This window comes from Gorilla gorilla, chromosome 13 (assembly GCF_029281585.2).
Source record: "Gorilla gorilla gorilla isolate KB3781 chromosome 13, NHGRI_mGorGor1-v2.1_pri, whole genome shotgun sequence".
Classification (NCBI taxonomy): Eukaryota; Metazoa; Chordata; class Mammalia; order Primates; family Hominidae; genus Gorilla; species Gorilla gorilla.
This window is the reverse complement of record NC_073237.2, coordinates 65,280,058-65,297,051: the sequence shown is the minus strand read 5'-3', so window position 1 is coordinate 65,297,051 and position 16,994 is coordinate 65,280,058. Positions and strand designations below refer to the sequence as shown.

At 45.2% G+C, this 16,994-nt stretch overlaps 1 protein-coding gene across 5 annotated transcripts in view; it reads right to left on the bottom strand.

The window, feature by feature from the left end:
* FXN (frataxin) overlaps positions 1-16,994 on the bottom strand; it is an 88,079-nt gene that overhangs the window by 47,146 nt on the left and 23,939 nt on the right. For 3 of the 5 annotated variants that reach the window (XR_010130234.1, XR_010130232.1, XR_010130233.1), the window contains exon 4: positions 11,892-11,989. Coding sequence is in view for 2 of the 5 variants with exons in the window: in XM_004048102.5 (XP_004048150.1) it covers positions 4,127-4,277; positions 11,892-11,989 (249 nt within the window). In the remaining 3 variants the exon portion in view is untranslated. Of the gene's footprint in view, positions 1-1,990; positions 4,278-11,883; positions 11,990-16,994 lie in introns of those variants that run through there. The other 2 variants (XM_004048102.5, XM_019034274.4) reach the window with 2 other exon arrangements.

Here is a 16,994-nt window from a genome sequence, read left to right as displayed (position 1 = left end):
AACAGCACAAATTTACATGAAATTTCAAAACTTTGCCTCTCCTTCCCCTTTCTCCCTTGCTGGCATGTAGCTGTTTTAGTTTGTTCTAGCAGAAGATGACTACGTGCCAAGAATCCGACTGGACACGGACTAAAATTACTTTCATCTTAGTGTGTACCTTGGAAGTGTAAAGCGATTTTTCCTTGGCAACCTTGCATGGTTAGTCCACACAAACTCCATCATTATGAACATGGGTCTTCCTTTAGAGGTGGCAAAAGCATCTGTCAGAATTTGGGGCAGGTATAGCTGGATAAAGCATACTGTAAACCTATAATTTAACGCAAACTGTCAAATTTTAAATTGGCTAAAATAGTTTTAGAAGGTATACAAAAGATCAAGTAAAATATAAACATGGTAAGGCACACGATAAATGGTTCCAGGGAATCAGAATCTAATACAAAGTTAAGTAAACTGAGTATTTTGATTAAGTTCAAGGTTGAGTAGGGAACGTCATCCATATTTTGGGGGAAGTCCTCCAATGTGAATATGAAATTATGCTATGCATGTGAGAACAATAGTTGTCATGAACTGAGTACTTCTCACATCAGGATTGTGCTTTGCCTGTGGGCCCAGGCTCAACATGTTAGATATCTCCATTTTATAGATTAAAAAAAAAAAAACATGAGGCCACTGTCAGTGTCTACAAACAAGTAAGAGGCAGAGTTTCGATTAAATTCTAAATTTGTGATTCAAAAACCCAGGTTCTCTTTTACACACCTCATTGCTTCTTTGTAATTCCGGAGAGCTAAATAAGTCATGCCAGAACATTTTATTTTCTATGTGGCTGAGGGTCTACCCACTCAAGAAGGTAAAAATAATAGAAAAAGCTTTCTGATGAACACCTGTGGCACACACCTGTAATCCCAGCATCTTGGGAGGACGAGGCAGGTGGATCACTTGAGCCCAAGTGTTAGAGACCAGCCTGGGCAACATGGCGAAACCCCATCTCTACAAAAAATACACAAATTAGCCAGCTATGGAGGTGCACACCTGTGAGAGGATTGCCCAAGCCCAGGGAGGTCGAGGCTGCCATGAGCTTTGATTGTACCACTGTCCTCCAGCCTGAGTGACAAAGTGAGATCCTGTCTCAAAAAATAGAAAGGGGAAAAAAAAGTTTTCTATGTTTGTATTATGCAATTCCTCACCTCCTCCAGTATGTTACAGTGAATATTTAATAACCTTTTCCTGTAAACTCATCCTTCACATGGATGACTGGACCACACCATAAATGAGGCGATGCTCCCAGGGTCTGCGGTGGGGAGGCTGTTGGTCCACACAGTGGTACTTTTCCAGTTTGCTTGTCAGAATATGATTTTGATTCTTCCCCTGGCTGCTGTTCATGTGTTTGAAGTCCCTTTATTTATTTATTTATTTATTTATTTATTTATTTGAGACGGAGTTTGGCTCTGTTGGCCAGGCTGGAGTGAAGTGGCATGATCTCGTCTCACTGCAACCTCCACCCCCCAGGTTACAGCGATTCTCCTGCCTCAGCCTCCTGAGTAGCTGAAATTATAGGCACGAACCACCACGTCCAGCTAATTTTTTAATATTTTTAGTAGAGACGGGATTTTGCCATGTTGGCCAGGCTGGTCTTGAACTCCTGACCTCAGGTGATCCACCCGCCTCAGCCTCCCAAAGTGCTGGGATTACAGGCATGAGCCACTGTGCCAGGCCCCTTTTCTTTCCTTAAATGGGGATCTCCCACTGCCTTGGGAACGAGATAATCAAACCAATTAGAGCTATATGTAAAATGAAAGTAAAATAGGCCTGAAGGGCTGGCCCACAAGGACCCCATAAGAGCCCAGATTCCTTAACTTCCACTTTCATGTCACAGCAGCCCCACTGCATACCTCTTCTGTGCTGTGTCCCAGATAAAGGAGTACATCATGTCACCGAGTTCTAAGTAAGTGGGGTGCACTGAAACTTTCAGTAGAAGCAAGATGCAAACACATACAAACATGTATGATGTTATTTATTTTCTCACTGGCACTGGCCTACTGCACTTAAACATTTCCATCAGACTCAAAAAATAATTTTATTTCAGAAAAAATATTTTACTTATTTAGCTTTTGTTTATACTGTTTTATTATTAATAGGTTTTTTTTTTCTTTTTTTAAGAGATAGGATCTTGCTATGTTGCCCAGGCTGATCTCCAATTCCTGGCTTCAAGCAATCCTCCTGTCTCAGCCTCCTGTGCAGCTGGGACTATAGGTATATGCCACTGCTCCCAGTTTGACTTAATGGAATGTGTTTTTATTCACCCATTGGAAAAGCCTTTGCTACATATTAATACAAACTTCTCATTAATAAACCCTCCTTTTTTTTTTTTTTTTGAGACGGAGTCTCGCTCTGTCGCTCAGGTACAATCTCGACTCACTGTAACCTCCTCCGCCCAGGGTCAAGCAATTCTCCCGTCTCAGCCTCCTGAGTACCTGGGATTACAGGTGCACGCCACCATGCCCAGCCACTAATAAATCCTTCTTTAAGTAAGAAAATAATATAACATGAGCATAACTTTGCATGAATTTTAATGTCCTGGAGGCTTGTTGCTTTGTATAAAGTGCAGGTCAGTAAAAATTAAAATGAGGTAATGTGGTATAATACGATTAACCCAGTAAGGGTACAATAAAGGATGGCTATTATTATTTTATTGTTATTATTATTTTGAGACAGAGTTTCGCTCAGTCACCCAGGCTACAGTGCAATGGCAAGATCTCGGCTCACTGCAACCTCCACCTCTGGGTTCAAGCGATTCTTCCGCCTCAGCCTCCCGGGTAGTTGGGATTACAGGCACCTGCCATCATGCCCGGCTAATTTTTTGTATTTTTAGTAGAGATGGGGTTTCATCATGTTGGCCAGGCTGGTCTTGAACTCCTGACCTCAGGTGATCCACCCACCTTGGCCTCCAAAAGTGCTGGGATTACAGGTGTGAGCCATCGCGCCAGGCCAAGGATGGCTATTATTTTCACATGAATTCAACTGAAATCACGATAGGGCAACACCAATAACAATGTTTCCTATATAGCTTAAAAACGGTTCTTTGTCATCCCCTCATCTACCCAATGGGAATTAGAACTAGTCTGTTAGGCTGCTTGACAGGACCACTGAATGCTGGGAATCAACCATACTCTATTCTCTCATTTAACAGATGGGGAAGCAGAGGTCCAGGGAATTTGGGAAACTTGTCCACAAAGGGACAACTACTTTGTGGCTGAACTATGTCTAGGACCAGGGCTCTCTTTATCAACATGAGTATCTCCTTCCTTTATCTGCCCCTTCATGTTTACAAGGCACCTCCTCAGCTCCATGATTTTGTTTGTTACGCTACATCACTCAGCTCATGAAAACGGCTTTTTTTCCTCTTTTCTTGTCTTTGGAAGATTTTTTGCATTCTTGTAGCAGCTGATTCCATACTAACCTTTAAATTGAAAAAATATATATACACACAGACACATATGTGAATATGTGGGAGAAACAGCACTAGGTCTCCCTGGACAACCCAGTGCAGGCCACACCTTGGCAGTCACAGAGCACAAATAAGAAATGGTCTTCCCGTGTGAGTTGCTTTCGACACTTCAATGCTAAAGAGCTCAGAAGTGCTTACACTTTGAAAGAAGCCTGAAAAACATCTGTAGGCTACCCTTTAATGTGTCTCATTTGGAGACAGAACAGTGAGCAGGTTGACCAGCTGCTCTTCATGTACTTCTTGCAGTAAATCCTTCAAAGAATGAAGAGTGAAGACAATTCATTTTTCCTCCTGGAATTTTTCCTTCTTATTATTTTGCTTTTTTAAAGGTTGTTATATTCAGGTATAGGCATAAGACATTATAAAAGATAAGGGATATCATGTGAGGGAGGAAATCCGACAATCCAAAAAATCTTCCATAGAAATTAAAAATCAGAACTTGGGGGCAAGGTAGGAGGCAACACATTCTTTCTACAGAGCTGTGACACATAGCCCAACTGTCCTCAAAAGCAGGAATAAAAAAAATAAACAACAACAACAACAAAAAACAGACCTCAGCTGCATAATGAAGCTGGGGTCTTGGCCTGATAGCTTTTAATGTCCTTAAAACGGGGCTGGGCATCAAGCATCTTTTCCGGAATAGGCCAAGGAAGACAAGTCCAGTTTGGTTTTTAAGGCTTTAGTGAGCTCTGCGGCCAGCAGCTCATGGAGGGACACGCCGTCGTGGGAGTACACCCAGTTTTTCCCAGTCCAGTCATAACGCTTAGGTCCACTGGAAGACAAAACAAATGCATAGTAATTCCAGAGCACAGCCCTTCAGATGAACCACTGATTCCACAAATGCCGCCCCCAAGAAATTGACTGGAGTAAAGCTCTAGAAAATAACACAAAATGAGCTACAGTGTATATCTGCCTTCTTATCTTAGCATCTAAGAAGAGTTATACGATATATCTTCTGGAACAATTCCAAGAATGATTCTCAAAACCTGAAAAAACATTTGACCCTTACTGATAAGTCTCCAGGTATCACACTTTGATCTCCAGCTTTTGCTGCCTCACATGTGATACCTGCTATGCTGGAGCAGTGTTTTAAAAATTAGGGCCATTTTTGTGCTACAGATGTAACTTGTGCCTTACCTATAATATTATTAGTTGTTAAGGTGAAAGTCACATAACACATTAACCATTTAAAAATGAATAATTTGGTGGCATTTAGTACATTTACAATGTTGTGCAACCACTACCTCTGTCTAGCTTCAAAACATCTGCATCACCCCAAAAGGAGACCCAGTGCTGTTGTTCCTTGGTATCCATAGGGAAGGGGTTCCAGGATCTGCAGATACGAAAATCCGTGGGTACTCAAGTCCCTGATATGAAATGGTACGATACATGCATCTAACCTAGGCACATCTTTCTGTATGCTTTAAGTCATCTCTAGATTACTTATAATGCCTAGTACAATGTAAATGCTGTTAATAGTTATTATATTGGTTTTTATTTGTATCATTTTTGTTTTGTTTTTTATTTTCAAATATTTTGATCCACGGTTGGTTGAATCAGATGTGGAACCCACAGATACACAAGGCCAACTATACCCATTAAACAGTTATTCCCCATTCCTTCCTCTCCTAGCACCCCAGCAATCACCTAAACTATTATTTTTAAAACATATTTTTCTTAATTCAATGTTAAATTCATGACATTGAGAGCCTGGTGGGCTAGTTCATCCACCTCAAGCTCATCTAGTGAATAACGGCACATGCACGTTGCTGTGGGAATGCCGTATTCGTGTGGACAGATTGGAGGCTGGCTTCTGCCATGTCTTCTTATACCAGATGTACATTCCACTTCCTCATGGCCTCATGGATGATTGGCCACGGCAGCAGATAACACTAGTGCATGTGGCACCCTGATGGAGGTAAGAACAGAGTGCACGGGAGCCCAGAAGAAAGGGCACCTGAGTCTGCCTGAGCACTCAAGGAGGGCTTTTCCAAAGACTGAGGCTAGGATGAGGTCACCAGGAAGAGAAGCTTGGGCAATACAAGTATCAAGGATTCCTGCATTATCAACCAAATGCTGGGGCTTGAACCTGTTCCCAGTATGGAGATAAAAATGAGTGAACCAAACCATCAGGGTCACAGGAAAAGGACTAATAAACCACACCAAGCCCAAGGACCGTCCCCTTGGCCCTATACTCTGATACTGCTATCGGGTTGCCAGGCAGAGCCTGAGTAACCTCTAGACCCCTCCACACTGCCTGAGGTGCTCTGAGCACAGGCACTGATGCCCACATGTCCCTAGAATTCTCCTTTATTCTGCAACCTCCTCAGGGTGCGCAAGGTGGGAGGTAAAACTTCTGATTTCACAGGACCTGAAAAGTTGTCAAATTAAAAAAAAAAAAAAAAAAAAAAAAAACAGGCCACTGCAGTGGCTCACACCCATAACCCCAGCACTTTGGGAGACTGATGTGGGAGGATTGCTTGAAGCCACGAGTTTCAGACCAACCTAGGCAACAAAGTGAGACCCCATGTTGACAAAAAAAATTATTTTTAATTAAAAATAAATAAAATTAAGAAAAAACAAAACAAAACAAAAATCAGAAATGCAGCCAGATGAAAGATATTTTGAACCAATGTGAAAGGCTGAGAGGAAAAAAAACAAAAATTTTTTTATATTAAACAACCTTTATTTGAAAAATAGTGCCTTACCATCCTAATGCTATCAATCAAACTTCAATAAGAGCAACTGCAGCATCAACCAATAACAGTTGCTAAATTAACAAGAGATCAATCAAAAGTGCTTTAAAGGGAGCAGCACTGGCTGGTGTTCCCCTGAGCCTCTGGGCATTCAGGACCCAGGCACAGGGAAAACAGAATCAAACCAGCTGGTGTTCTGCATCCAAGCCCTCGCATCGTTACCTGCCTCCCTCCTGGTGGCCCTGGTGGCCCATGGTCCCCCTAGCACTTCTGAGCCCCTGTCAGCTGTGGGCGGGGCGCCAGGAGCCACAGGCCACTTGTAAAAGGTTGGAACTTGGTCTCATAGTCGGCTGGTTTCTTCCCATTGTAGTCATTTTCTTTTTGGAGTGCCTGGAGCACTCTCTCAATGGACACGGTGGCCCTCCAGCCTTCCTGGGCCGTTTTCTTTCTTTCTTTTTTTTTTTTTTTGAGATGGGGTCTCACTGTGTCACCTAGGCTGGAGTGCAGTGGTGTGATCTCAGCTCACTGCAACCTCTACCCCACAGACTCAGGCAATCCTTCCACCTCAGCCTCCTGAGTAGCTGGGACCACAGGCATGCACCACCACACCCGGCTAATTTTTGTATTTTTGGTAGAGACGGGGTTTCACCATGTTGCCCAGGCTGGTCTGGAACTCCTGAGCTCAAGCCATCTGCCTGCTTCAGCTTCCCAAAGTGCTAGGATTACAGGTGTGAGCTACCGTGCTTGCCCCCTGGGCCATTTTCTCACAGCAAATTGGAAGTGTCTTTCTTCAATTCCTGGGCCAGGTTTTGGGCCATCTTCTTGTAGTGGTCATGGGTGTGACACATGTGGTTCAAGTTTTCACGCACCTTGCTTAGTCTCTGCTAGAGGTCGGGCAGTAGGCGTCCTCCTCCGTGGACTCCCGCTATGGCCTCATCACATTTTTGGTGCAGTTCAGGCAGAGCGGGCAGCATCAGCTGCAGCCTCGGGAGCTCCGTCTCCAGCTGTGCCCTTGCACCCTGCAGAGGCCTACTCTCCAAGCTCTTTACTCCTTTGGATTTCTTCAGAGGGACTTGTAGCCGGAAAGCTGGGAGACCACCATGTCTGGTTTCCCTGTTCCCCTCCACTGCCAAGTCCCCATCATACCACCCTTGAGCAGAGGCAGGACATTCAGCGGGGTGAGTGTCAGAAAGTGACATTATTTATGCAATGTCTTGGGGGAGTGGAAAGAACTCACAGTAGCCGCTTAGCACGGGGAGGCCAGTTGCTTCACTCCAACATTCATGGCCTGTTTCATTCCTGCCTTGGCCTTTCCTTCTTCTCCTCCTTTTTTTGAGACAGTCTCACTCTGTCACCCAGGATGGAGTGCTGTGGCACGATTTCAGTTCGTTACAACCTTCGCCTCCTGGGTTCAAGCAATTCTCCTGTCTCAGTCTCCCGAGTAGCTGGGATTACAGGTGCCCGCCACCACGCCTGGCGAATTTTTTGTATTTTTAGTAGAGACAGGGTTTCACCATGTTGCCCAGGCTGGTCTCAAACTCCTGACCTCAAGTGATCCACCTGCCTTGGCCTCCCAAAGTGCTGGGATTACAGGCGTGAGCCACTGTGTCTGGCCCCTTCTTCTTCGCCTGCAAGCATTGCTTCTGTCTCGCACTTTCTTGGTCAGGCAGCTCTGCGGTTTGCTGATGGTCAGTGCCGTCATTCAGATAGTCTGCAGTTTGCCCCTGAAGATCCTCTCCATGGTGCTGTGAAGCATGCAGGACGCGCTTTGCATCAGTCACTCGGGGAAGTTCAGGAGGCCTGCTTTTCATGGTTTTTCAGAAACTAACCTAGGTCCTGACACGAGGACCTGCTCATTTCATTTGGAACCCTCGAACAGAGGGTTTGGAGCAATCAAGGACTGGCCTCTGGCATGGTCGACGTAAGACCACCACCAGCCTGAGGTGCTGGCCGCATCTTGGCCCTGGCCTTTCTGTGGATCTCACCCTGGGCCGATTCTCCCCTTCTCAGCTTGTTATCTTCTGACTGTGAAGGCCACCACAGCAGTGCACGCCTGGGTCACCCAGGGTATTTATAGGTTCCTCGGCACTAGTCCTAGGATTCTGCACATCACTAGCACTGACGCCCACAGGAGGGCCAGCAGCAGCTAAGCTGGCATGCGTGGCAGCCAGCAGGCCCTCTGTGGCTCCTGAGGGCTCTGCAGCTCTGCCTCCACTTGCCAGTGGCCTATGGGCCACAAATGACCACTCGGAACCCTGTGGGGTGTTCCGTCTCAAACAAAAACAAGGGCCCATCAGTCATTATAGACCTTCTGTTGGGCTGGGGGGAGGGGAGGCACCCCATGTTCTAGCAAATTGTGTCCCTGATTTTGCTGTGCAAACAGAAAGTGACATTATTTATGCAATGCCTTGGGGGAGTGGAAAGAGCTCATAGTAGCCCCTTAGCACAGGCCACTCCAGGCCCCACCTGGCCCTACAGCACAGCTAGTGGGTCAAAGCAGGGCCAGGTCATAGCCCTGTGTCCACATGCGATCCTCTCAGGGTAGCGTGGTGGCCTGCCTCTGTCCCTTCTGAGGCTCGCTACCAATTTCAAGCTTCCTTCTGCTGCAGGGAAGCCCGGTCCCACCTACAAAGAGTCTGTCTCCCTTGCTAGATTGAGCTCCTTGAAGATGGGACTGTGTTTTCTTCATCTCTGTATTTCCAGTAGCTCATCAATGCCCATTATACACTAGAGGCTAAGTCATTTTTGGTCCTGTTTTCTTCTTGACTCTATTCTGACTTAGGACATGTCACTTTCCCCACTGGACCTGCATATTCACATCTGTGAATAAGAGTAAGTGGGTAAAGACCCTTCTTGCTTTAAAGCCCCTCCAATACAGAGACCTCTGAAACCAGAAGCAGAAGCTGAGGAGTGGTGAATGGAGCATTTTCCCTGGCATGATGGCTGAGACCTGCAGATCTGGCTATGAGGGTGGTATCTTGCCAATTGAATGCCTCTGCAGAATTTCACGCTACTTTTCAAAGCAGACTCAAGGATGATCTTTATTGTTGATAATTTCATGTTTTTGTTGTTGTTGTTGTTTTGAGGCTTTGTTATTGACACAACAGCTTCTGGAAATCTTTTCCACAGAGAGTATGGGGACTTCTTTAGCCAAGTTGGGCGGGTGCAGGCTCCAACTGCTCGGCAGCCACTGTCCGGGCCACAGCATGTCCACAACCTCCTGCTCCTCTACAGGGGTTTCTCCAGACATAACCGTGTGTCTGGTCATGCCATTTGCCACAGGTATAAAAACAATGACGACGGCCCGAAACTATGGGATCTTCCCGCGGAATCCGGTGCCTTCGCAGGCACAGCTACACGGCGCTCCCGCGCTCCGGCCTGCTCCTTCCAAGAAGACAGGCGCAGAACGGCCTGGGTCCTGCTCCCCCGGAACCCCGCAGTCTGTGTGGACAGCAGGCCGGGAGTGGGGAGAGCCGCCCTGGTGGTGAGGCCCGGAGCGGGACGGCTGTGTTAGGCAGCATCCTGGCCTCCAGTGACCAGCAGACTGACTCGGCCTCCATCCCCCGCTGGGAGCTGACGTCTTGCCGCCACTTCCCACAGAAGCACTGAGAGCTTGTCCTCAGGGCCCGCTTCTCTGCCTCCCTTCCCCCGACTCCCATCCGGCGGTGGCCACTCTGGATCTGCCGGAAACTGGGCGCAGGAAGGGGAGGGGTCTGAGGTGGACCGGGGAGCCTGTGGTCTCTGGGTGTGGCCTGCTCCGGCCAAGGCACCTCTTCAGTCTCACCCAGTCTCAACCTGCCCCCCACCCCAATATATATATATATATATTTTTTTTTTTTTTTTTTTTTGAGGAAGATAGTATCTGTGACAGTAAACGGCATGCTCAGCAGATCTTTCCAAATCCCCATGCTTCTGAACACAGCTAGGGTAAGAGCGTATTGCTGGGCAGTGTGTCCAAATACGATACGGACGTTTTCAGTCTTCAGATATGGGGAAAGTTCTTTTGGGGTAAGTGCCTGCCCGATATCTACAAAGCCACTGATCCCCAAAAGTGATCGCTGGACCGAGCTGATCCACTTCGTTCCCCCGGAGATGAAGGATAAGAACACACAGGCTCAAGCACAGCCAGGGTCAGGAAGAATGACTGAGGCCACAGAGGCTAGTTGGCCCACAGAGGTTAAAATCCTCCAACCTCCAGCACACTAACTGGGTCTAAAAACCAATACAATCTGTGAATTAGGGCCTTCCTGGAATGACAGTGATTTCTAGTGCTGTTTTTGTTGAACTCTAGCACACTTCCTGGATGAGAGTGTGGGGAAAGGAAACATAACACTATTTATTCTGAACAAAGCATTAGAGATCACAGAATAATAAATGGTAAAATATTAATTGCCTAAAAATGATGTCAATGTTAGGGGGTAGAGTAAGGTTATAATTTTTAAAAAATGCAAATACCGTTAGTCTTTCAAAGAATTCTATGCTAGTTTTATCTGGCCCTTTCCCAATTCACAGTCAACATGCTCTCTTTGGAAGTGCTAATGAATGACTGGATCTGAGAACGTTTTGTGGGCATTTCTCTTTTACTTTCTTACAACCACTTCAACAGCAGCCAGGCTGCTGAGGGATGAGGGATGTCTCTCCCTGCAGGTTCTCAGGCTTTCAGATGCTATGCAGGCCACATTGTGTCTCCAACACAATCTTTTATTCCTCTAGATTGAAAGCACATCAATGGAAAAGGCAGGAGGGATTAAATGCCCTGGAGCAGCAATATATAACACTCTACCACCTCCACAGGGTACACAACCCCAACCTGCAAAGGGAATTCAAATAACCCTTTACCTGAGAGGCTCAAAACAAGTAGAGGTCAAACTTTAACTTGCTTTGAAGACAAAGTGCAACTTGTTCAAACGCTACAAGGTCAAAAGTAGCTTTTTTTAAAGTCAGGGCAATAATTTAATAGAGGAAAACTGTCTAGGCTGGATTTGGAAAAGTTATAAGCTACTCACTTCAGATCTTAATATCCTGATGCCTGCTTACAGTATCCAAATTGTCAGCAGGGAGAAGTTAAGTAACTAGAGTAAACTTTTCTACTGAGAATGAGACAGGCTGCAAAATATCAGGAAAGGCTCACTTACAAGGATGCTAACATAAGACGATGACTTTTTTTTTTTTTTTTTTTTTTTTTGGGACAGGGTCTGGCCCTGTTGCCCAGGCTGGAGTGCAGTGGCGTGATCTTGGCTCACTGCAACCTCCACCTCCTGGGCTCAGGCTGAGGCTCAACCTCAGCCTTCCAAGTAGTTGGGACTATAGGCGTGTGCCACCACACCTGGCTAATTTTTATATTTTTAGTAGAGGTGGGGCTTTGTGACATTGCCCAGGCTGGTCTCAAACTCCTGAGCTCAAGTGATCCACAGGCCTTGGCCTCCTAAAGTGCTGGGATTACAGGTGTGAGCCTGCACCCAGCTGTGACTTTATTTTTATTTTCTTTACAGAGACAGGGACTCACTATGTTGCCCAGGTTGGTTCTGAACTCCTGTCCTCAAGTGATCCTCCTACCTCAGCCTCTCAAAGTGTTGGGATTACAGGTGTCAGCCACTGTGCTCAGCCGACATTTCTTAGATGGTCCACAATGTCACATTTCGGAAGTCTTTAAGAATTACATATGTTGACTTCTGAACATACCTACATACCTGGATGGAGAAGATAGCCAGATTTGCTTGTTTGGCGTCTGCTTGTTGATCACGTAGGTTCCTAGATCTCCACCCAGTTTAACAGTTAAGACACCACTCTAGGGGATTAGGTGGAAAAAAGCATAAAGAAATTAAAACAAGAAAAAGTTAGCACTTTGTCATTATTGCTTCATGTTTTATCTCAACACTTTCCATTTCTACAAGTACACAAAATACACCATAAAGAAATGTCTTTTAGTATTTAGAAATAGGAGTTTGTGTAGGAAGAGCTTTGCTTTCAGAATCAGAATAGGATTAATCATAATGATGTTGTATCTCATAGAGCTTTCCCTGTTCCCTGTGAGGTCTGCAAGGTGAGAATGGTGGTGAAGCTCGGAGAGTTAAGTGACCTGTCTCAGGTCTTGGTGCTGGCATCTGGGACTGCTGGTTTGTTGCCCTCAACCATCAACCAGAACATACTAGAGGACATAAAAAAAATGCAGACTCTAACTCTATTAGAGTACCACGTCAGCCCAAACATCAGACATGACAAGTCTATTACAGAGGAAGTAAAAGGAAGGTAAGGAAGTATGCAAACCATCTGCTTTGCTTGTCTTAGAAGAGCATTAGCTTCAGCTCTGTTGGTAGAAGGCAGAAACTCCAGATGAAGTTTTTTATTTCCAGACTTCCCACGCATCTAACAAGCTTCTCAGATACTCCTCCAAGGCTTTATTTTTCTCTAAAGAGCCTTGAATTCTTCAAAAGACTAGCTGGTCCATCTTTGACCAATAAATGCTCATTTAAATTTGAAAACACTCTTTCAACAAAAGAGTCCTTTACTTCTAAGGCCTGTGGTCTCTTTAGAATGGGTGAGATATGAAAGAAACAGCTACAGGGCTAGTTCTCTGTATTGGAACTGGTAAGCAGGGGGAAGCCTGCTGTTCCCCATCCTGTGCATGACTTGCAGAGATACACGGTGGCAGCCTTTTTCTGTGCATTCTAGAGCCTCCATCCAATCGAGAGGCTCTGAATGATTCTTATAACACACTTTTGCAAACACAGACAGCTATTTAGGCCAGGCATGGCTCATGCCTGAAATTCCAGCACTTTGGGAGGCCGAGGCAGGCAGATGGCTTGAGCCCAGAAGTTCCAGACCGGCCCAGGCAATATGGCAAAACCCTGTCTCTACTAAAAATGCAAAAATTAGCCAAGTGTGGTGGCATGCGCCTGTGGTCCCAGCTACTTGGGAGGCTGAAGTGGGAGGATCGCCTGAGCCCAGGAGGTTGAGGCTGCAGTGAACTGAGATCACACCACTATACACCAGACTGGGCGACAGAGATCCTGTCTCAAAAGCAAAGCAAAACAAAACAAAAAACCCAAAAAACAAAGAGCTATTGAAATTCCAGAGGGTAGTAACAATAATAATATAACTGATAGGAATGGGACAAAGGGCACTACTGGGTTATTTTTTTTAAATAACATCTTTTTCTGATTCAAAAACAAATGTATAGAAATGATGGAGACGTCAGCAATGCAGACACTGATAAAAATATTAACCACTATTTACTCGGTTCCTACTGTGCCAGACTTGGTGTTTGGCACTTTGTGTAAATTGTTTCCAACTTGACTACAATTGTTCGCGGTAGGATTCATTATTCCAGTTTCACAGATGAGGAAAACAGAGGTTCATAGTAAAGAGTACTCAGTAATTGGCAGAGCTAATCTTAAATCCAGGTCTCTGTGGGTCCAAAGACACTGTTCTTTCTATAACATGAAGCATTCTCTCAATCCCATTAACCAGCGATAAAAGATATTCACTCTCAGGTATCAGCTGCCAGTTTTTGTTCGTCTGTTTTTACAACAGGGTCTTGCTCTGTTGCTCAGGCTGCAGCAGTGGCAGGATCATGGCTCACTGCAGCCTCAAACCCCTATGCTCAAGTGATCCTCTGACTCAGTCCCTGCCTCCGGAGAGCTGGGACTACAGACACCACACCTGTCTAATTTTAACATTTTTCTTTTGTAGAGATGAGGTCTCGCTATATTGACCAGGCTGGTTTCAAACTTCTGGCCTCAAGTGATCCTCCTACCTCGGCCTCCCAAAGTGCTGGGATTATGTTACAGGTGTGAGCTACTGCACTTGGCCCCATTTTTTTTTTTTAATTTTACTATAGTAAAAAGCACATAACGCTAAATTGACCATATTAACCATGTTAAGTGTACAGAACAATAAAGTATATTCACACTGCTGGGCAGCATAACTCTAGAACTTTTCACCTTGTAACACTGAAACTCTATGCCCATTAGACACTAATTTCCCCATCCCATAGCCCTTAGTAACCACCTGTCTACTTTCTATTTCTATGATTTTGACTCATCTTTTTTTAATTGAAAATAAAAATTATACATTTATGGTGGTGTTTCTGTGATTTTTGACTACTTTTGACTACTTCATCAGTGGAATCATAAGTATTTGTCCTTTTATGAGTTGACTGCCAGTTTTTGAAAGCATTTTTTTAAAAGGGCTGGGATTATACGATACATAAGTTTGTTTAAAAAAACATTTTTTTCCTGAAACCCATTTTTACTGTTTTGGTATGACTATATTTCATTTATTTAAAAGTTTCTTAAAACTGAGGCTGCGTGTGGTGACTCATGTTTGTATCCTGGCACTTCGGGAGCCCAAGGCGGGAGGATCGCTTGGGCCCAGGAGCTCAAGACCAGACTGGGCAACATGGTAAAACCTTGTTTTTACAAAAAATTACAAATTCACTGGGTGTGGTGGTGCGCACCTATAGTCACATCTACTTTGTAGGCCGAGGTGGGAGAATCGCTTGAGCCTCAGAGATTGAGGCTGCAATAACCGGTGATCACGCCACCACACTTCAGCCTGGGTGACACAGAGAACGTGTCTCAAAAACAAATAAATAAAAGTTTCTTAAAACTGTATAATTCAGGAGTCTTTAGTATTTCACAAAGTGTGCAAACATCACCACTATCTAATTCCAGCTATTTCCATTGTCCCAAAAAGAAACCCCGCACCTGTTAATTCTCTCTATTTCCCACTCCTCTCATAGAGTTTTATAAATTATTTTTCCATGAGATAAAGAGCTCATCCAACAATGATAGACTGGATTAAGAAAATGTGGCACATATACACCATGGAATACTATGCAGCCATAAAAATGATGAGTTCATGTCCTTTGTAGGGACATGGATGAAACTGGAAATCATCATTCTCAGTAAACAATCGCAAGAACAAAAAATCAAACACCGCATATTCTCACTCATAGGTGGGAATTGAACAATGAGAACACATGGTCACAGGAAGGGGAACATCACACTCTGGGGACTGTTGTGGGGTGGGGGGAGGGGGGAGGGGGGAGGGATAGCTTTAGGAGATATACCTAATGCTAAATGACGAGTTAATGGGTGCAGCACACCAGCATGGCACATGTATACATATGTAACTAACCTGCACATTGTGCACATGTACCCTAACACTTAAAGTATAATTAAAAAAAAAAAAAAAGAGCTCAAAGAATCAACACACAATCATTGGTAATTTGTCCTCTTTGTGGCCCTTAAATGCTCCAGTTGTGTGTTGCACCCTATACTGGGGGGCCACAATCCAGCAGAAAGGGCAGAGGACTGAGTATAAGACGCGAGTTCCAGGTCTGGTCTCATCACTGATGAGCGGCGCCTGTCTGCCATGATGTCTCTCCTGCCTCCATCGAGGACTCAGGGCAAGAACTAGGGGCAGATGCGTGCTCAAGGTCTCCGCACTTGCGTCCATCACCACAATGCCTCAGCACACAGCAAATCGGGATGCACATGCAACCACTGAAGCCAAAATTGACTTTTTCCTATCGGAAATGGACATCTTTTGAGTGACTCCAGGCATCAGGCCACACTTTTTCAAAGGGCATATTAACAAGCAAATGTGAGAGCCCTTCTAGCTCCACAGCTCTCAAGCTATTTTCACCCCCTGGCACCTTCTCTGCAGTCAACTTCCTCCCTCCCCACATGAGACCCACTCACCTCTACCCTGCTACCCCTCTGTGGGTCCCATTGCCTCGTGGTGCTTCCTGCCTCTGCATTCAGAGCTGCCTGACTGCTTGCTTGTCCCCTGACCTCCACTACTTTAAGCACCTTAGCAGCAGGAGATTTGTCTTTTCATGCTAGCATCTGCAGGTCTAGCACCTCCATCCCTCCTGGAAAAAGGACATTTGTGAATGAATGACCAACTGGTCAAATAGTGAATGAACAGATGATGACCACGTAGTGTGATACCATCTGCCCAACTTAGGGCAAGGTTACACAGGGCAGAAAACCCCAATGCTCAACTTCCTCCCACCAGTCTGTTCACTGTAAATAGATTTTTTCCCCCACAGATCTTGAAACTATTTTGGAAGGAAAGTGGTGACAGGAAAGAAACTAGCTGCATTAGTTCAGCAGAAATTCTTAATGCTTTTGGAACTGACTACAAATAGACCAGATAAAGAGGGCTTTCTCTTCATCATCATTATTATTCCTTAGACAATCTGAGTCTATTTTGGGAGTGTGCATGCCCTTAAGTGCAGGGGGAATAGTCAAAATATGTAGCAGTTTCTGAGACACAGGCACTAGCCAATCAGCACAGACAGTGGCCACAGCTGGTGAGTCTTCTTTTTTTTTGAGATGGAGTCTCGCTCTGTCACCCAGGCTAGAGTGCAGTGGCTCGATCTTGGTTCACTGCAAGCTCTGCCTCCCGGGTTCACGCCATTCTCCTGCCTCAGCTTCCCGAGTAGCTGGGACTACAGGCGCCCACCACCACGCCCGGATAATTTTTTTGTATTTTTTCAGTAGAGACGGGGTTTCACCGTGTTAGCCAGAATGGTCTTGATCTCCTGACCTCGTGATCCACTCGCCTCGGCCTCCCAAAGTGCTGGGATTACAGGTGTGAGCCACCGCGCCCGGCTGGTGAGTCTTATTGACCCCTCCTAGTCAAGATCAGCCCTACCCAAGTAGAAGCAAAAATAGCAATTACTGTTGTCACCAGCTCACTTGTAGAAATAGACACATATAAGATGGCATGTTGGGTCTGGAGACTTCACATACATATGACCTCCTTCATTTCTAAAGTAG